At 46.9% G+C, this 21719-nt stretch overlaps 1 protein-coding gene across 1 annotated transcript in view; it reads right to left on the bottom strand.

The window, feature by feature from the left end:
- Positions 1 to 21188, bottom strand: part of LOC140898583 (scavenger receptor cysteine-rich type 1 protein M130) — an 84391-nt gene extending 63203 nt beyond the window's left edge. The window contains exon 1 of the mRNA XM_073312584.2: positions 21119 to 21188. Coding sequence (XP_073168685.2) covers positions 21119 to 21188 — 70 coding nt within the window. The remainder of the gene's footprint in view (positions 1 to 21118) is intronic.
- Positions 21189 to 21719: the final 531 nt, after the last annotated feature.

Below are 21719 nucleotides of genomic sequence, written 5' to 3'. Positions count from 1 at the left end.
AAGGCGATTAGATTAGTCAGCCATGACCTTCCCTTGGTGAATCCATGCTGGCTGTTCCTGATCACTTTCCTCTCATGCAAGTGCTTCAGGATTGATTCTTTGAGGACCTGCTCCATGATTTTTCCAGGGACTGAAGTGAGGCTGACTGGCTTGTAGTTCCCAGGATCCTCCTTCTTCCTTTTTTTAAAGATTGGCACTACATTAGCCTTTTTCCAGTCATCCGGGACTTCCCCGGTTCGCCACGAGTTTTCAAAGATAATGGCCAATGGCTCTGCAATCACAGCCGCCAATTCCTTCAGCGCATAGTTGTGGGGAAGTGGCCCAGGGAATTAGAGAAGCTGTGTGGCACAGTTAAATGACACAGCAGATGGCTGCTATCAGCAGGGTCCCTGGGCTGGGACCCAGAGTAGTGAGTGAGACCAGGTTCTGAACCCATCCTCCATTAGCCACAGGGAGGAAGTGGCCTGGACACTGAGGCATCCCAGAGTGGGAACTGAACTATAGTGGCGCAGCTGGAGGGCTGTAGCCAGAAAGCCCAAGTGGACAAAGACATTGTCATGAAGGTGGTAGCCTTGGGGCCACTGCTCTATCCTGGAGCAGGGACAAACTCAAAGAGAGAGTGCAGGCACACGCACTCAGCCAAGGGGGCACTCACGAGAGATGAGTGTGCCCCATTACACTGGTACCAGAAGTGGGGATTCGGTGACCAACCCCTGAAACAAGGGGCCAATGGAAAAGTTGGTAAGGCTGCTGGCCCAGCAGCAGCACAGCTCTACTGAAACCGAGAGGGTCTTAGCTGAAGCACAACATGCGGTGCAGCAGGCTGCTCAATAAAAGCAGGCTGTACCACTGGAGAGGCTTCAGCTCCAGCAGCACTGGCAGCAGCAGGAGCAGCAATTCCCAGAGGCATTGTCGCAGCGACTAACTAGCTCAGCCTCCTCAAAATCAGTTGAACTCTGGGCTGGGTATACTGCTGGCCAAGCTGAGCCCACATGATGATCCGGAGGCCTATTTAGTCACCTTTGAGCGGGTAGCCACAACCACAGCTTGGGATAAAGAGACCTACGCCACTCACCTGGCTCTGTTCCTGTCTGGGAAGCTCAGGTGGCTTACCAGGCCCTGGATGATCACAGAATCATAAAAGATCAGGGTTGGAAGGGACCTCAGGAGGTCATCTAGTCTAACCCCCTGCTCAAAGCAGGACCAACACCAACTAAATCATTCCAGCCAGGGCTTTGTCAAGCTGGGCCTTAAAAACCTCTAAGGAAGAAGATTCCACCACCTCCCTAGGTAACCCATTCCAGTGCTTCACCACCCTCATAGTGACATAGTTTTTCCTAATATCCAACCTAGATCTCCCCCACTGCAACTTGAGACCGTTGCTTCTTGTTCTGCCATTTGCCATCACTGAGAACAGCCAAGCTCCATCCTCTTTGGAACTCCCCTTCAGGTAGTTGAAGGCTGCTATCAAATCCCCCCCTCCCCCCTCGCTCTTCTCTCCTGTAGACTAAATAAGCCCAGTTCTCTCAGCCTCTCCTCATAAATCATGTGTCCCAGCCCCTAATCATTTTCATTGCCCTCCACTGGACTCTCTCCAATTTTTCCACATCCTTTCTGTAGTGGGGGGGCCCAAAACTGGATGCAATACTCCAGATGTGGCCTCACCAGTGCCTAATAGAGGGGAATAATCATGTCCCTTGATCTCCTGGCAATGCTCCTACTAATGCAGCCCAATATGCTGTTAGCCTTCTTGGCAACAAGGGCACACGGCTGACTCATATCCAGCATCTTGTCCACTGTAATCCCCAGGTCCTTTTCTGCAGAACTGCCGCTTTGCCAGTCGGTCCCCAGCCTGTAGCAGGGCACGGGATTCTTCCTTCCTAAGTGCAGGACTCTGCATTTGTCTCATTGAACCTCATCAGATTTCTTTTGGCCCAATCCTCCAATTTCTCTAGGTCACTCTGGACTCTATCCCTACCCTCCAGCATATCTACTTCTCCCCACAGCTTAGTGTCATCCACGAACTTGCTGAGGGTGCAATCCAACCCATCATCCAGATCATTAATGAAGATGTTGAACAAAACCGGTCCCAGGACCGACCCCTGGGGCACTCCTCTTGATACCAGCTGCCAACCAGACATCGAGCCGTTGATCAGTACAAGTTGAGCCTGACAATCTAGCCAGCTTTCTATCCACCTTATAGTCCATTCATCCAATCCATACTTCTTTAACTTGCTGGCAAGAATACTGTGGGAGATCATATCAAAAGCTTTGCTAAAGTCAAGATATATCGTGTCCACCGCTTTCCCCATATCCCCATTCATATGACGAATGAGTGAGAGATTATCGGACAGTGAAGGCTGCCATATTCGACTGCCTGGGAGTATCCCCAGAAACCTACCAGTGCAGGTTCTGCTCAGAGTTTTTTGCCTCAGGGGCTCACCCCCGGGCTGTAGCCCAATGCCTTAAAGACTGGGCCACCCGATGGCTACGCCCTGAGGTCCACACAACTGTGCCCATCATAGACGTGATAGTCTTAGAGCAGTACCTAGACATATTGCCAATGTCAATTCCAACATGGGCTTGACAGCATAGCTCTGACTCGCTTGCCACTGTGGTACAGATTACAAAAGGAGTATTCGTTAGCTGCCAGGCCTTTCAAATATACCCCGCTGAGATCTGACAACTGGCAGGCCCGGAGTCCAGGGAACTCTGCCTGGTTGCCAAAGGGGGCACCCAAGAGACCTAAACCAACCAGGAGGGAAGTGCCTCTGGATCCAGCCCCAGAGCACCGGTCACAATGGGTGCCTGCCCCACTCCCATCCCAGAGCTGCACCCCAGAAGCCCCAAAGAGAAGGGGTCAGCCAGACCCTATTAATGGCCTGCTGGTATGCTTTTGCTGTGGGAGGCCAGGACACTTCAGCCAATCTTGTCCTGTCATGGAATGTGATTTCTTAGACTGTGGGGTCACTGAAACATGTAGCAGCTCTGTGCCCAGGCTGCACCAGTGGCATAAGGCCTATGTGGGCCAAGTTAACATGTGGGGATGCACTATGCTCTGGATGGTGGACTCAGGGTGCTCCCAAACCCTGGTTCAAGAGTCCCTGTTTGACTTTAGCACCCTCCAATATGGCTGCTCCCTGAAGGTGACATGTCATGACATGGGGATGTCCACTCCTATCCCATGGTTTGGATACAATTGATTTTGGGCGATCATGAAGCAAAAATCAGGTTGGCATAACAAAATGCCTTCCTTGAAAGGTTATAATTCTGAGAGACTGACAACAGTTCCCCCCTTTGCTCCTCCCCCGATCCGGACCTCCTGCTCCGTCTGAACCAATACCCCAAAAACTGGATGAGATATTTCCAGTACTGAAATCTGACCTTTTGGAGAGGTCTACACAAACCCAGAGGATTAGGAAATCCTGAAGACAACACCCAGAAGAAGGGAGTGCCTAGTTACAGGCCCATCTGGCTGGGGAGATGGGACCAGGGGAACTGTCTCACCAGATGGATGACGCCCAGTGCAAAGGGGGAGAAGCGCCTTCTGATCAGGAGATCCTCTCCCCACATAGACTTAGCCCATTTAACGCAGACCTATGACTTTATACGTGGGCAAAAGGAAGATGACACTTTGAGAGAATCATACACCTGGATAGCGATGGTTGACAGGACGGTTATCCAGGAGGCCCAAGCTGCCCAATTTCCCCATTTTGAACTAAAGAATGATATGCTCTATCAAGTTGACCTTGACCTGAAAACAAGGGAAGCCTACTAGTAACTCCTAGTGACCTCAGGAGGGAGGTCTTGTGGCTGGCTCATTCAATACTGTCAGTTGTCCATCTTGGTTGGGGAAAAAACATTAGCCCACTTATTGGCTCAGTTCTTCTGGCCAGAGATCTATAAGGATGCCACTAATTTCTGTGTGTCCTGTCGAGACTGTCAGCAGGTTCCACCAAAGGGTTCAAGGCAGGTGTGACGGGTTCAGTCACATAAACCCCCTTGGGACTGTTACCTGATGTGCTGAGACTACCTCTGAGCCCGTTTTCTCTGCCAATTAGGGCCTCCAGAGCCCTGCTTTGTCAAGCCAGACATATCAGTCTGCTCCAGCACAGACCCAGGGTCTGAACCACATGCCCCAAAGCTGCAGACTTAACCGAAAACAGCTTAAGAAGTGCTCCTGTCTCCAGCACCCAGACACCCAGCTCCCAATGGGATCCAAACCCCAATTGAATCTGTTTTACTCTGTATAAAGCTTATACAGGGTAAACTCATAAATTGTCCACCCTCTATAACACAGAGAGAGAGAGATGCACAGCTGTTTGCTCCCCCAGGTATTACTTACTTACTCTGGGTTAATTAATAAGCAAAAGTGATTTTATTAGATATAAAAAGTAGGATTTAAGTGGTTCCAAGTAATAATGGAGAGAACAAAGTAACAGGTTTCAGAGTAGCAGCCGTGTTAGTCTGTATTCGCAAAAAGAAAAGGGGTACTTGTGGCACCTTAGAGACTAACCAATTTATTTGAGCATAAGCTTTCGTGAGCTACAGCTCACTTCTTCGGATGCAAACAGTTGAAAATATAGTGGGGAGATTTTATAGACACAGAAAACATGAAACAATGGGTGTTAACATACACACTGTAACGAGAGTGACCAGGAAAGGTGAGCTATTACCAGCAGGAGAGCCGGGGGGGCGGGGACCTTTTGTAGTGATAATCAAGGTGGGCCATTTCCAGCAGTTGACAAGAACAGTAGGACGGGAAATAAACAAGGGGAAATAGTTTTAACTTTGTGTAATGACACATCCACTCCCAGTCTTTTTTCAAGCCTAAGTTAATTGTATCCAGTTTGCAAATTAATTCCAATTCAGCAGTCTCTCGTTGGAGTCTGTTTTTGAAGTTTTTTTGTTGAAGAATTGCCACTTTTAGGTCTGTAATCGAGTGACCAAACAGATTGAAGTGTTCTCCGACTGGTTTTTGAATGTTACAATTCTTGACGTCTGATTTGTGTCCATTTATTCTTTTACGTAGAGACTGTCCGGTTTGGCCAATGTACATGGCAGAGGGGCATTGCTGGCACATGATGGCATATATCACATTGGTGGATGTGCAGGTGAACAAGCCTCTGACAGTGTGGCTGATGTGATTAGGCCCTATGATGGTGTCCCCTGAATAGATATGTGGGCACAGTTGGCAACGGGCTTTGTTGCAAGGATAGGTTCCTGAGTTAGTGTTTTTGTTGTGTGGTGTGTGGTTGCTGGTGAGTATTTGCTTCAGGTTGTGGGGCTGTCTGTAAGCAAGGACTGGCCTGTCTCCCAAGATCTGAGAGAGTGATGGGTCGTCCTTCAGGATAGGTTGTAGATCCTTGATAATGTGTTGGAGAGGTTTTAGTTGGGGGCTGAAGGTGACGGCTAGTGGCATTCTGTTATTTTCTTTGTTAGGCCTGTCCTGTAGTAGGTGACTTTTGGGAACTCTTCTGGCTCTGTCAATCTGTTTCTTTGCTTCAGCAGGTGGGTATTGTAGTTTTAAGAACGCTTGATAGAGATCTTGTAGGTGTTTGTCTCTGTCTGAGGGGTTGGAGCAAATGCGATTGTATCGTAGAGCTTGGTGTAGACAATGGATCTTGTGGTGTGATCTGGATGAAAGCTGGAGGCATGTAGGTAAGTATAGTGGTCAGTAGGTTTCCAGTATAGGGTGGTGTCAACAATTCCGTCTAAGGGAGGGGGACTCGTTGGCGTGCCCCAGGGTGAACCAATGATACCCTCTACAGGAAGGAGACTCATTGATTTTATAAAAGGGGAAACATGAGACGATTCAAAAGACAATGGCAAAAAATGGATGGAATGAGGGTATGAGTATGATAGATAGTGTGTCAATAGTCTGGTCAGAGAAAAAAAATTAAAGAAGAGGACTGTAATAATGTATTGTAAATATAAATGGAAATTACAAAAGTTAGAAATACTCCAAAAGGCTCTTACCATCAGAGCTAAATCAAAAGGCAAATTGCAACTGTAAGATGAGCAAGCTTGAAGCAGAAAACAAAGCTCTAAAAGCAAAACTAAAAGTAAACAACTCCTCTGCGTGGCATATTGTTGCTAGCAAACAATAAAAGGGTAATTTCACTGACTTTGGTTTAGGCAGCAATATTAATAAAAAACAAAATGAAACTAATTGGAAACACCTTAAAAAACAAATTCAAAATTGGAACCTGGCACACACAGGCGAAGATCGAGATAATTGGCCCCCTCTTCCTCCTCCTCCTGCCCTTTAACCCAGAATTAAGTGCCAGTGCTCCCTTGGCCCCTCTCCAAGTGACCACTTGGTGGTCAGGGACAGGTGAAAACAGAGTGGCCCATAATACTCACAAGTACACTCCTCTCAGCACAAAGGAAATAAGGGGCTTACTGAAAGATCTCCCTGATATAAAGCCCAAAGACCCAAATTTGATATTCTGAAAAAGAATAAGCCAAATGGTTATCACCTATACGTTATATCCCAGGGATTTTTATATCTTAACAAAAGCTAAATGCCCCAACCTATCATGGGCCAAGATCCCTACAGAAGGGCACCGAAACAGCGTTTGGGCCTCTGTAAAATTTGAATCTGAAAATGATATGACCTGTGCCTCCACTGAGTTTAAGGAAGCCATCCAAGAAGCCTTGGGGAATGGAGCCGGTAACTGGGGATAAGGCAAGGACCAGCCTGCTTCTCAGTATTGTGAGAGAAAATGGGAGATGTATTCCAGCAATGCAGGTATTGCGGACTCAAAGAAAACTGATCAGGCATTTCTAAAAATGTTAAAGGAAGGTTTTAACTCCCACCTGTAAACAGCCCTTAATTTGGGAGTGAACCCAGGCTCTAATCCATCTATATGTGGGCCTCCAAATGCAAAGCCAAATAAGCTAAAAAAAAATAAATAAAGAGCAAGGCTACTCGCGTTTCTGTGGTAACAGCAAACAGTAATGTAGCCTGCTATAATTGTGGGTGTCTCGGGCATACCCAAAAAAACTGCAGGCGCAAGGCCCAAAAGCCTAGTCAGGGACCACATCATGGCCAGTTGAATCCCCCTGCAGCATCTCACTGCCCTTGCCAATCTGGTCCTCGTCCCGTCCCCACCCCCTCACACACCTCACAGTGTTTTGTATGTGGGGAAATCATGCCCAAGCTAGATACCCATGCCGAGTAGCCCTGGGCAACCGGCCCCAACTTGTATATCAACCAGCTGCCAACCCTTACTCACACCTAAGCAAAAAGGAAATGGCCAGGCTTTTAAATTCCATGACCCACTAAAATCCAGCGCACCCCCTGCACGCTTGCTCGTCTGTACTGCTAATGCAGATATAGATCCCTTGAGGCCAGACTTACAAGCATGAATAAGGGGCTGGCCATGCACAATTCTTGTGGACACAAAAGCATCTGCTTCCACTACTGACCCCGCTCTCCCAACTACTAACAGTATACAGGGCTGGCTCCAGGCACAGCAAAACAAGCAGGTGCTTGGGGCGGCACATTTCTAGGGGCGGCATTCCGGCACCGGCCATACCGCCCCTAGAAATGTGCCCCCGCAGCCCCGCCCTTTACATTTGCCGCCTCAGGCACCTGCTTGGTTCGCTGGTGCCTGGAGCCAGCCTTGATGGAAAGAGCAACCTACCCAAGCCCAAATTGTAATTCGGTATGTTACAAATGCGTGAATGACTAGATCAGGTGGCCAGGTTTGCTAGAGAGAATCTGGAGTGGGCCCAACAAACCTAGGCTCACCATTATAATAAAGGTTTCAGAGTAACAGCCGTGTTAGTCTGTATTCGCAAAAAGAAAAGGAGTACTTGTAGATAAGCTATTACCAGCAGGACAGTGGGGTGGGAATAGGTATTGTTTCATATTCTCTGTGTATATATAAAGCCTGCTGCAGTTTCCACGATATGCATCTGAGGAAGTGAGCTGTAGCTCACGAAAGCTTATGCTCTAATAAATTGGTTAGTCTCTAAGGTGCCACAAGTACTCCTTTTCTTTTTGCATTATAATAAAGGAGCCCAGGAGAAAGTCTACCAACCCAGTGACTGTGTCTTACTATTGTTACCAGCTCCGAGAGTAAGCTCTTAGCCAAATGGCAAGGGCCCTATGAGGTCATAAAACAAATAGAGGATGTGGACTGTGAAATCTGTTGCCCACATAAGAGGAGGGAAAAACAAATTTTCCATGTAACCTTGTTAAAAGCATGGAAAGCACAGGAGGGCCTATTTATAGACCTCCAGGACCTGCCGGATGATTTGAGACCAGTGGTGCAATCCCCAGCAGGTGCTGCAGATGTACCCATAGCAGAATGCCTCCCTCCACGTCTGCAATGGCAGGACAAGAATCTTCTGGGATAATTTGATGATCTCTTCTCCTCTCAGCCAGGTTGGAATCATCTACTGCCCATCAAATCCATGCAAATCTGACTGCCAAGCCTGAACACAATACCTACCAAGTTCCTGAAAAGCTCTGTGAGGCTCTAGAACAAGAGGTTCAGGCAATGCTGGAGTTGGGGGTCATTGAGGAATCCCAAAGCCCTTGGTGCAGCCCAATGGTCCTGGTGCCCAAATCTGATGGCACCACCCAATTTCAGGGCCCTAAATGCAGCCCTACAGTTCAATGCTTATCCCATGCCCCCAGTTGATCAGCTTGGACAGGCAAGGTACATAACATTGGAATTAACCAAGGGGTATTGGCAAATACCCCTTACAAAAGATTCCGGGGGAGGGGAAAGGGAGGGGATCTACACTTGCCATACCCCTAGGGCTGTTCCATTTTATAGCTATGCCCTTTAGATTACATGGGATGCCAGCCACCTTCCAACACCTGATGGATCAGGTACTGCATCACCATGGGCAATTTGCAGCTTCCTATTTAGATGATGTAGTGATCTTCAGTGAAGATTGGTGGTCATATCTAATGCAGGTAGCATCCATTCTGCAGTCACTGAGAGAGGCTGGGCTCACAGCAAAGCCAAAGAAATGTAACTTTGGTATGCAGGAAATCAAAATACCTTGGGTATCTGGTAGGGAATGGGAAGATACAGCCCCTACAAGATAAAACCAAAGCTCTAGAACAAACTCCAATTCAAAAAACAAAACAAAAAACAGGTTTGGGCCTTTTTAGGCCTGGCCAGTTATTACCGTGGGTTTATCCCCCATTTTGCAACAGTAGCAGAACCACTGACAGACCTGACCAAGATGTTGGCACCGAATATGGTACTATGCATATAGGAATTCCAGGTGGTGTTTCAAAGTATAAAAGACATTTTGGGGCAGCAGCCAGTGGTCTGATGCATCAACTTTTACTTACCATTTATCCTGCACACAGACGCATCCAATGTAGGTTTGGGGGCTGTACTGTCCCAGAACTTCCAAGGGACAGAACATCCAATCCTCTATCTGAGCAAAAAACTTCAGCTGTGGGCAACTAGGTACTCCACCATAGAACAAGAGTGCTTGGCTGTCTGCTGGGCAGTGGTGGCACTGTGCTACTAATTACTGAGAGCCCCGTTCGAATTCCTCACAGACCATGCTGCAGGGCCAGAGGGAATTCAGTTCCTTGCAGAAGCTGTAGGAATGTGGATGGTGTGTGGCTGACTGGCAGAGCTGCAAAACCTCAGACAGGGCAGCGCTGCCAGAAGCTGGGGAGAGCGAGAAGGAACCCTGAGCTGGTTGATGGGACTCCATTAGGATAAGGCACGGGGGTGTGGGAAATGGACAAGGGAATTAGAGAAGCTAATTAAAGGGACACAGCAGATGGAGTAGTGGCGAGCTCAAGTTCTGCCCCCATGCCCCATTAGCCACTGGGGGGGGAAGTGGTCTGGACACCGATGCACCCCAGAGCAGGAAATGAACTATAGTGGCCCCGCTGGAGAGCTGCAGCCAGAAAGCCCAAGAGGATGAAGACATTGTCACCAGGGTGGGTGCCCTGGGACACTGCTCTATCCCAGGTACATGCACTTGGCCAAGGGGGTGCTCATGAGAGGTGAGTGTGCCCCGTTACACTCACATACTGTGCTTGCTCTGTCTCAGTGAGGCCCACATTAAAGAGTGTTGTGTGATCTGCATATTGTTCAAGAAACAGATTCAAGAGGCTTTGCCCGAAACAGCACCTGCTCAAACAGGCTATGAGGTTGTTTCAGCACCAAGGCCCTTGTTGGGTCGGAGGTCACCCTCGGGCTCCAAGAGTACTGTTGCTTCACGTTCAGAGTAGCACCTCTCTGAAGAAACAGAGGGGCCGCTCCCTGTCAACTGTGCCAAGGACAAGGTCACATAAGACTAGTCAAGACAGCTCATGTTCTCAGGGGAACACTTCTGCCTCCCCTAGGAAAAGCATGGACTGGCACGCAGTTGGTGCTAGTGTGCAGGATGGCATGGGTACCTCTAGCCCTTCCCCAGTACCAAGTAGGGAGGTTAGAAACCCCATATTGTTGACTCCAGTTCTGGCCCCTGGGCATCCATTGAATCCATACCAACAAGGGAGATGCCGGCACTGACTGTTTCCACCTTGGCAGCATACAAGGCAGCTACAGGCCTATTCTACCTTTTGGCCCTGACCTCTCCTTTGGTCCAATACTTCTAGAGCCCCATCAACTGCTTGCCGCTGAACCCCCAGGTCTGGAGGCACTGCACCCCAATGTTCCCCTTCCACATGTTGGGATTGGTACAGGGGACCTCAGTACTGGGAATCTCCTTGGCTCTGCTGCAGGTGGCACCACAAATGTTACCTTGGCAGCTTTTACCACCCTCGACATCAGTACCATCAGACACTCTGGTACTGCTGTTGACTTTGGGATTGACACCGCTTCCAGCACCTGCATGCTTGGTACCAATGGTACTGCTTACATTTCCATGCTGTTTCCTGCCTCGTTCTGGGCAACAGATGTCAGAACGGTTACTCACTCCGTCTGGTTTTGCTCCTCCCATATCCCTAGGATCCTGAGGCTCCTTGGTGTCTGGGTCAGGGTCATCATCCTCCCCGTCTGTCAGCTGAGATCATGGAGCTCCCACCCTTTGTCACACTTGAAGACAAGATTGCTGGTGAGGTCTGTGTTGGTGACCATCAATCTGCTACAGGGCCAGGCACCAGAGGTCCTTCTCCCTGCAGAGCCTCCAGAGCCATTCTGCCCAGGTCTGTCAGCTCTGTAACAGAATCCAGCTTTGACCCAATTAAAGACCTTGTCTTGTTCTCTGGACGACTCTGTGCTGCCTGACTCGTCCTTCCTTTCAGTACCAGAGGATTAAGGCATAACAAGACCTTTTGCAACATGTAACTGCTTCCCTCAGTATCCAAGTGGACTTATTGCAAGAGAACACCCACAAATTAGTGGATATACTGCAGCCATCTGCTCCTGGGAGAATTGCCCTCCCTATCAATGAGGCGGTCCTTGAACTGGCTAAGGCCCTCTGGAGCATTCTGGTTTGGGTACTGCTTGCAGCTAAATGCATGAAAAAGCACACATTCATTCCGGTGTAGGGGTTTGAGGGGTTTCACTCCCATCTCGCCCCAAATTCCCTAGCTGTAACTGCAGTGAATGACAGAGCCCAGCAGGGCAATTTTAAGTCCACCTCCAAGGAAAGGGACTGTAAACAAATGGCCCTCATGGGCAGGAAGAGTTACACCGCATCTTCCTTACAGATGCGAATTGCTAACCAGAAAGCCTTGCTGTCCAAATACAATTTTGTTAACTGGGCAGCTATGTCAAAGTTTGCAGACCAGCTGCCCTGAGGCCTCGCAAGAGGAATTTGGGGCATTTGTCACTGAAGGCTGCTTCATGGCTAAGATGTCCTTGCAGTCCACGCTAGATGTTGCAGATACCTCGGCCATGGTGATGGCCTGAGATCACCATGAGGAGGGCTTCCTAGCTGCAGAATTCAGGCATTGGTCCAGCTGTCCAGCAAACTATTGAGGATTAGCCATTTGACAGCCAAACGCTGTTCTCCAACAAAACTGATAAGATGCTGCACTCCCTCAAGGACTCCAGGGCTACCCTGTGATTCTTGGGGGTGTACATACCAGCAGTGCAGACATACCGCTATGGCGTTGGGCAGCAGCAGTAATATCATCCACAGTGCACCTTTGGCCAGCTTTTCCCTCCTCAGGCGCAATGGGACTACTCCAGAAAGGGACAGATCCCACAGGAGGAAGCAGTTGGACTCAGGGTTGGCCAGTCCACATGACCGACCCTGGCACCCCCCAAGTGTCCATTTTGACTCCTTGGTCCAGAGCACTGTTCTTGTCATTGCTCCTCCCTCCCCTTTTAGGACTGGCTAGCCCACTTTTACAATGCTTGGGGCTCAGTCACTACCGACAGCTGGGTCCTAAGTATCTTCAGATCGGGTTATGCCATCCAATTCCTCTCCACATCTCCTCTTCACCCTCTCTTCATATCCCTCTTCAGGGACCTGTCTCATGAGATACTGCTCCTTGATCAGGACCACTCACTGCTGCTAGTACTTTCTGGTACCCACACACAAAGGAGGTTTAAGACCCATCCTTGACCTTCTTGGCCTCAAATATATCAGGTACATGAGGTTCCGAATGGTCACTTTATCAACTATGCCACTGTAGGAATTCTAATGTAAACTAACCCCTAGAGAGGATCGATGAAGGAATAAGGAGAAAAAAAAACTGTATTCCTCACAGCACAGAAGATACAAGACCAGACCCACACCTGAATGGAGCTTTGTGTAAACTGACTTCTCAGAGAAGGTTTCAGAGTAACAGCCGTGTAGGTCTGTATTCGCAAAAAGAAATAAGCTTATGCTCAGATAAATTGGTTAGTCTAAGGTGCCACAAGTACTCCTTTTCTTTTCTCAGAGGAGAGTTATTTGTGTTATAATTTGAAATACACCTGAGGGTCACCCTGTCCCAAAACCACCGACCAAGATTTATTAAGAGTCCAACACTGTGGCGGCATAATTTACTCAGCAGGTGAGAGCTGGGGGCAGGGTAGTGTTACAGCATGATAAAAGGTTATTTAATGGTAGACAAGACACTACAACTGGTTGTCAAAAAAATTACATAACATATTTAACCTGGAACAAACAAAACTGGATTCCACCTAACTACAATAACACTAAATAGATGAATATAGATAATATAAAAAACTGTGTGTGTGTGTGTGTGTTCAAATCATTCTATCATTTACTACTAAGTGTACTTAACTAAATGTAACGCACTTAAATAAAAAAATATATCTATATCTCTGTATGCACAAGCTATTATTTTCTAGGTTATTATTATTATTATTTTCTTCAAGGTTCCCCTTTACCCAAATATCTCACTTGGTGCTGGATAATGACCAAGTCAGATTTTGAGCATTAGGTGCCTCTTGTGAGTTCCTGACAGGATGAACTTGACTCATGATATTCACTGGTCATTAGACCTGACTCACTGGAACCGATGCTCAGGAACAAACAGGGACGGATGCTCAGGAACACATCGTCGAACATGAACTGACTTGACCAGCCAGCTTTAAACTGACAGAGACCCTCTCCTGCCTGCCTGCCTGTCCTGCCCAGCCTCTGCCTCTCCACTCACTCTGGGTTCCTCTCAGTCCCAGTTTCCCTCTATCCCTCTGGCTGCCCTGTCCCCTCACCCTGTTTCTCTCCATTTAGTCCCAGACTCTGTTTCTCTCTGTCTCTTTCTCAGGCTTTCCCTGCCCCTGTCCCTCAACCGTCCTTCTCCTCCAATTGCCACTCTCCCCGCCAACCCCACAAGGGGAGAGGCCACCTACTCCCACTTTCTCAGAGGGAGGGGCTATCGCCGCTCCATGAAACAAAGACAGCGCATTCACCCTGAACACACCCTAAATGATATATCCCAATACAGGGTCAAGCCCCTTTACCTTGCTTACATTTGCATCGTGCAGGTGAGTCAGCCAGGGCATGTTGGACAACAGTATAATTTACAGCAGGTTACAAAATACTCTGAGTTCTACCAGCTGGAATTATTTATGAACTGCTTAAAACAGCCTTGTGTCTGGTTCTCCTTTGGTTTGCACTTTGGGTAGTTATTTCTGCCTGTGCAATCTGCATGTACAGTGGGTTTCAAACACGATGTATTCAGAATGGCAATACTTCATATGCACTTTGCCTGGTAAAAGGTTCAAGAAGTGGACAGCCAGGCCTTTGTGTGATTCTGGGACAAAGCAGAACGTGTTTTTGATCATTTAACAATCTGTTGACCACATCCCCAGTACTAGCATCTTCTGACGGTTCCAGTCATTTCCACAAACTAAACAGCTGTGGTTGCACATTGAGGTGCTATTCCAGTGATGATTGGCTGTCTGTAGCTTATTGTTATGGCTGGGTTAAACCCCATTGAAACTGGTAGATGTAACAGTTGCCCTTCCATTCTGGCTAAATGACCGAGAATTTAAATACCCCTTTGTTCATCAATAGCTGAAACAATAGAGGCGACTGCCCCAAACACAGGCCCATATGGCAAGGCTGAGCAGAAGCTGTATGATATGGCCCAAAGGATTTCCCAGGGGCTGATATAGCAAATGCAGGGTTGGGGTATTGACTGGTGGCACTATGTGTGTTACTGTGTTTTTGAGATAAGCAGAACTGCAGGAGAAAACACCAGAGTGTAGAAGCAGCAGCAAATACAAGGACACAGCCATAATAAACACTGGGAACATGGCCCTGAGAAAAGCCTAGAGACAGAGCTTTTGGGCTAAGTGCTGACTGGAAAGGGGGCTTGGAGCTGTGAGCAAAGAAATTGTCTCTTGTTTTATTCCTGCCATGTTCTGGAGGAAAGCACTTCGTACATTCCTTGGAAATAAACAGGAATGCATCAAAGAAATATCAGATTCTACCAATAATTTCTCCTAACTGGGACAACCTGCAAAACCTCAAAATTCTGCCCCAAGCCTCAAAATTCATGGAGGGTAGGTCTACAGATAGCTATTAGCCAGGATGGGCAGGGAATGAGCAACAGGGAATGGATCACCGTTCTGTTCATTCCCTCTGGGGAATGGATTACCTGTTCTGGCCACTGTCAGAAGACAGGATACTGGGCTAGATGGACCTTTGGTCTGACCCAATATGGCCGTTCTTATGCTTTTAACTGCTCAGGTCAAAAGAGGTAACAATATTATTCTGTGAGGGTTTCAGATTCCAAGAGCAGTTACACCCAACTAGGGAGAGATAATCTGGCAAATGTATGGGTGTGAACGTGGTACACAAGATAGTTGCAAGGTTTGATAATTTCAAGCTTATGAGAAACCAACAGCCACTAGTGACACAAATAAACAGTAAAGAGCTAGTCCCTTATTACAAGACTGCTCATGCAAGTGGTGAGATTTAAACCATTAGGAGAATATGAACCATGGAAGTCCCTAGTGAGGTTTTTGTTGTTGTTGTTGTTTTTTTTAAACACAGCGTACACCCAGAGAAGTAGAAGAAAATATAAATACTCTTTCTGGAAGGTTGCAATGGAACACAATTTTATTTCTTAGACTCCAGAACCCTAACACACAGGAACAACTCCCCCCCCCCCCCCCAAAAAAAGAAGGATGGTCCCTAAAGCAGAGATGCACAATTCCACCCACCTTGCTCAAGGCTAGCTCTCTGCAGGTTGCCTAAGAGGACACAGGTCAGAGGGTTTCTCTCAGAGGTCCCTAGCCTGCAAGCAGGACCAGGAACCCTCTTACAATTTAAGGTGGTTGTTTGTAATTTTAACAGTTCTCTGTACACCACATAAGGAATAACACATTCTAAAGGAGCCTGACTGATCACACAGGTTGCCTAGAGGCTCAGGTTGATATACAAGGACACATGGGTGCCATTTTGAATGCCCTGCCAGCCTCAGCCCAGAAATAGAACTTATTTGAAAGGCACTACTGCTGATACACAACTGCAAATTACATCCAAGTTTATTAGACTTGCTTGGCTCAACTATATCTCAGAGATCCCCATTCAGCCTGTGACTTTTGTGCAATGACAGGAGCTCTCCAACAGTGAACTCTGGTTACCTATGATATTCCTGTTGTGGTACTGGAAACAGGAGAGACAACCAGGGCCTCACAAAATGCCAGGAATGAGCCTGAATGTTGGTTTGGTAGCACATGGAGAGTCATGAAAGTCTTGCAGAATGACCAGGAAGATACAACTCAAAGATCCTTCCCTACTTATTGTGTCACTTGATAGGCTGTGGAAAGGAACAACTTTAGAACAAAAGCTGGTTGGAAAATCAAAATTTCCCTCAGAAAACCAATATTTTTTACTGAAAATTTTTTTTTTGCCAGAAATATTTTTTGAACAGATTTGAAGAAAAAAAAATTCCAGGCAACATTTTGAAACAAGATGAAAATTTGTCCCTGTGTTTTGATTCTTTAAACTAAAATGCTGAAATAGAACATTACATCAAGATAAAATGAAATCATTTTAATAGTCCTTATGTGAAAATTGAAATTTTTCAACCAAATAGAAATTTTCCTGTAAAAAAAATTGTTTATAACAAAACCATCTTTTTGGAGAAAAAAAACTTTCCACACGAACAATTCAACCATCTCTAATTAGATCTGTGTGAGAAAAAGGGACACACCTGGGCCCAATAGCCATGGGTGTTCTTCTAGATTTGCAGCACCATTGTTAACATTAAAAGGCATCTCCTCTCATTTTGGTATTATGGACCACAGTTTGCCATCTCTGAATTAGAACCTTTTGGGGGTATAGTATGATTTCAAGTATATTATCTCCACCTCCCCCACCCATGAGGGAATAAAATGCTGGAAATAGCAGCTCACATTGCTAACAAAATTCTGTAGCAAAAAGACCCATATCAGCTCATTTGTAGGGCAGGCCCCATGTCAGTTATCAGAATAACCTTGAGCAGCTGCTCATGGGTCAACAGATCAGAATGTTGCCAGCCTTAGAGATAGAACTTCATCTTAAGTGTTCCCTGCTTAAAGGATGCAAGACTGAGACACAATAAATAATTTTATCAGCCCACTAAGTGCCTACACAGCTCCAGAACTCAGCACCTTCTGCTGCACTGAACTGTCAGCTCACTTCTTAGAAAAAATCACCTGCATGCCAGAGGGCTTCTCAGGACACTAATAACTACAGATCAGACAAAAGCCAGAGAATGCAACCTTTCTTTTAATTTGACCCATTCACCCAACTGAAAATCTAAGAGGATCCCAGAAACTCCAAGCCATCACATTGCGACTTTGATCCTAGTCTTTCTTGCCCAGTGAAAGTTGAGTGCGCCTCGGACCCCTTCTAATAGAAATCATCCTCACTTCCTCTGAGGTGAGAATCATAGAAAGAAGGGATGGAAGAGACTTGTTTAGTCCATCCCCCTGCATTGAGGCAAGACCAAGTAAATGTAGAATATTCCTGACAGGCGTTTGACTAACCTTCTCTTAAAAACCTCCAATTTTATCTGTAAAAAGGAAAGGAGAGCTTGTGGCACTTAAGAGACTAACAAATTTATTAGAGCATAAGCTTTCGTGACCTACAGCTCACTTCATCGGATGCTGGACCACATTTTCCTAGTCTGCTTATGAGAATGTCACATGGGACTATATCAAAAACATTACTAAAGTCAAAATATAGCATGTCTATTGCTTCCCTCATCCATTAGCCAATAACCCTGTCAACGAAGGTATTAGGTTGCTTTTGCGTAATTTATTCTTAACAAATCCATGTTGGCTATTCCTTATAGACCTATTACCCTATAGCTGTTTACAAACTGATTGTCCACTACTGCCCCTCACCATCATCCCCCCACAAGCGCTGGCTTCCTCCGGGCTCTGGGGGTGCTCAACCCCCTGCTCCATCCCATGCCCCACCTCCAACCACCCCCTTTCCCCAAGCCCCCACACCATCTCTTCCCACTCCTGCTCCACCCCAGACCCCGCCTCCACCTGCCCCCTTCCTCCAAGCCCCAACCCCTGCCCTGCCTCTTCCCACCCAGATCTGCCCCCTCCTCTGAGCATGCCTTGTCCCTGCTCCTCCAACGCCTCCTGCATGCTGCAAAACAGCTGACTGTGGCGGGTGGGAGGTGCCAGGGGGGAGGGGGGAGCTTGGTTGCTGGTGGGTGCTCAGCATCCACTAAATTTTCCGTGGATGGTCCAGCCCTGGAGCACCCATGGAGTCAGTGCCGAAACATCCCCCTAAATTTAACATAATCCAGCCATTACTTAATAAACCATTGCTTGATTCAGCCAATCTCTGCAGCTACTAACGGGTATCTAATCTCCCATTCCTGTGCAGGCTAATGGTGAGGTTCACCGAGGGTACGCTGTGTTTTACAACCCACTGCCATAAGCCTGAGAGCACAGGTCTACGGACACAGGCTCACTCCCCTGCACTACAAACAGCAGTGCAGAAGCTGCCACTCACACGGCTGTCTGGGCTCTGAACCCTAATCCCTTCCCTTCCTAATCCCTTCCCTTCCATGGGTTTCATAGGTTAAGCATCTACACAGTGCTGTAACATGAGCCCCACAAACCCAAAAAGTCTGTAGACCTGGACTCCGAGACTGGTTGCTGCAGGTTTTAAAACACAGTGTAGATGTACCCAAAGGTCCCTCCAACTCTACCTGTAGGGCCAACAGCCGGTCCTCTCCCTATCAGGCTTCACATGAGGACATGCAGCAGAGATGGCACTAGTGGCCCTGATGGATGATTTACTCCTGGCCATGGGCAAGAGCCATACATGGGCAAGGGTCATATATCCATGACACTACTGCTGGACCTCCACATAGCATTTGCTGGTATCTCTGACTCAAAGCCACTGGAAGTCAACAGTGGATTATTCAAGTGAATGCTCCTCCAATAACTTCTTAGAGTAAGGGAATTAAAGTACTCTTCTAGTTACGAATTTTAGCAAAAAAAGTCAGTAATGTATATAGTACTACTGCTTTAACAACAAAATCCCCTTTAGCCCATTGTAAATTATTATCCCAAGGCAAAAACCAAAAGCCCTTGTTAAATTGGAATACAGATTGGAAAAGTATGGGTAATTTAAAGCACACAAATCGTTGAGAATATTTTAGATTTTGGAAAAAAACAAACAAACCCACAAATAAGAAAAACATGGAACCTCTAAATTAAGGTTTAAAATTCACAGTTAAGTTAACCAAACAATATTTACTCTCCTTCTCTTGACCATTTTGGGGATTAAAGGAAATGGTCTTACAGCTGAATGATTTCAGCTCTTCCATGCTTGAATTTTAAGTCCTTTAGCACATGTTCTTTTCAGCATACTAAATTTCATGGGATTCTTTAATCAGAGCCTTTGTTGGGGGTACTCCATACACTAAGGGGGAACATTCCCCATAACATTAATCTATATTTCCTCTAGTATATCCTATGAGGGATTGTGTTTAGAGAGATATAGCCAGATTCTGACACTCTTCCTCATGCCGAGCACCACCTAACTCTACAAGTGGTCCCACTGGACTCAGCAGGACTATTCATGCAGCAAGGGCCTACACAGCACGAGAAGTTTCTCAAGAGTGAGAATCTGGCCCATATATAAATGGGCATTTGTAGATTTGAAAAGCACCCCATTACTGAGGGAGGGTGGCAGAGAACTCCTGTGCCATTTTAAACTGTTATTTAATTTCAAGCTCATACAACATGCTCATGGTCTGTTGGATTATGAACTTTTAACTAGACACAAGTGTGATGATGATATTCCTGTTCCACAGAGCCACATTAAAGGCAAGAAAAGCAATACTGTAACCAACTCCTATTAATACTCTCACCAGACTGTTCATAAATGGAATCCGCAGCCACCCTCTCTCTCTGAAAGGTACAAGTTACGCCCATGGTAGCTAATGGAAATCATTCTGACCGTGTGGAGAGAATAGGGTCCCATATTTTCACATTAAGCCTGTCAGTGTGGTTACCCAGGAATCCCAGTGGAATTCTCTACTGCTTCTCTCTGGTGAAGTTCAGTTTTATTGTGAGATCAAACTCCAGCTAATTCTGTTTGAATTTCTTGGGAAGTTCAGGTACAAACTCCAGACAGAGAGGACGATGGTGGACAACTGCCCAGGGCGTTGTGGTCAGGGGGGCACCATGGCCAAGAGGCAAGGAGCAGGGCAGTCCTAGGGTGTGAGGTCGTGGAAGGGAGCTTGGGGCAATGAGCAGGGGAGGCAGTGGGCCCACAGGGTGATAGGGGGAGCCCAGAGAGGCAATGGGGGCCAGAGGAGAGTCCCGATAGGGAGTGGGGGTCAGGGGTGATGGGGGGAGCCCAGGGAGGCAGCAGGGCCCATGGGGGGTGAGGGGGAGTTCAGGGAGGCATCAGGGCCCAGGGCAATGGGGGGCAAGGAGGCCAAAATACAAGTTTGCCCAGGGCACCAATTTCCCTAACCACAGCCCTGACCTCACATTAACTGCTCCTGAATATGTCTTGCTCTGCAATCCCCAGCTTCTACCCTCCCAGACACAGAGATGTTGCAGAGCTATCTGTGATCTGCACTTACCAGGTGTGATACCACGGTTTGTCTCTAGCAAAATATTTGAGGTTTTAAAATCTGATTCCCATCTTCAACTTCACCGATTTATACTTCAGTGTCTCACACTGCACCAATTCAAAGAAACAGGCTGCTACTGGACCGTTCAATGTCCTGACACATGGATCGCTCAAACCCTGCTGAAGTTGGCCCAGAACATTTGACACACACAGCATAGCAGTGTTATTTAAATTGTATGGGCTGTATGTCTGGAATTATTTACAGGCCCCATACTCAGGCACAGAGCTGGACAGGGGGATGAGACTGGATTTCACAATATAGAAGCCCACTTTGCTTGTCTTGTAGCAAGTTTCTTTATCAGGAATTTCTAAGCACTGAAGTCAGTCTTTCCTTGAAACCAAATCTGGGCTCACAGTGCTACAAGAGTGGGACAATTCATAAATACGCACAGTCGGTGACTGGGTAAAATCTATGATTACTGTAAATATATAAACCTCCTCTCTCAAAATCACCTTTGGGAGCTAATTTGAGACACAAATTTACTTTAACTCAATTGCCTGCTTGCCTTTTGTCCACTGACTTCTGGAATAAAACACATTTCTAGTGGATTCTCAGTTCCAGACTGCCCGGCTCAGTAAGAGAAATAAAGCAGGCACTTACCCATGGCGACCTGAAGAGAGAGGAGAAACAGCCAAAGCAGCTGAGCAGAGATATGTCCCTTCATTGCCATCCTGACCCCTGTGCCCTCCTGACACTGCACTGGCTTCTCTGTGTCTAACAAGTGACAACAAAGCAGTTGCAGGGAAATATATAGATTCAGACACTAGCATCAGCTGCCAGAAGGAACCAATAGAAACAACATTCACCTTTTTAGACATTATCAGAGAGTTTATCTAAAACTTTATGCAGCCAAAACATCCAATACAATTCTAAAACTCCAGCTGTGACCATATATGAGTGACGAGTCCGCTTCTGATGTCATGTTCGCTTCAGTCTCAGATCATCATGCAACCACCCTCCTTGGTACAGGGCAGAACAGCGTGAAAAATGATTCTGCCTTATTAGGCAAATAAATGTGGAGCCTTGAATGCTGATCATTGTATAATTTGAGAAAAATAAACCTCTAAAATCCAACCCCTCAGAGATGTTGGGGTCCAGTTTTAGCCACACCACTAAAACCACAGAGCTGGGACAGTACCCCTGGGATCAGCTGCATCAGAAACACAGGGAACCACCCCTGCTCCTCCTGTGGAACCTAGAC

The sequence above is a fragment of the Lepidochelys kempii genome, chromosome 1 (assembly GCF_965140285.1).
Source record: "Lepidochelys kempii isolate rLepKem1 chromosome 1, rLepKem1.hap1, whole genome shotgun sequence".
NCBI lineage: Eukaryota > Metazoa > Chordata > Testudines > Cheloniidae > Lepidochelys > Lepidochelys kempii.
The sequence above is the reverse complement of the archived record's forward strand: the minus strand, read 5'-3'. Positions and strand labels throughout refer to the sequence as shown.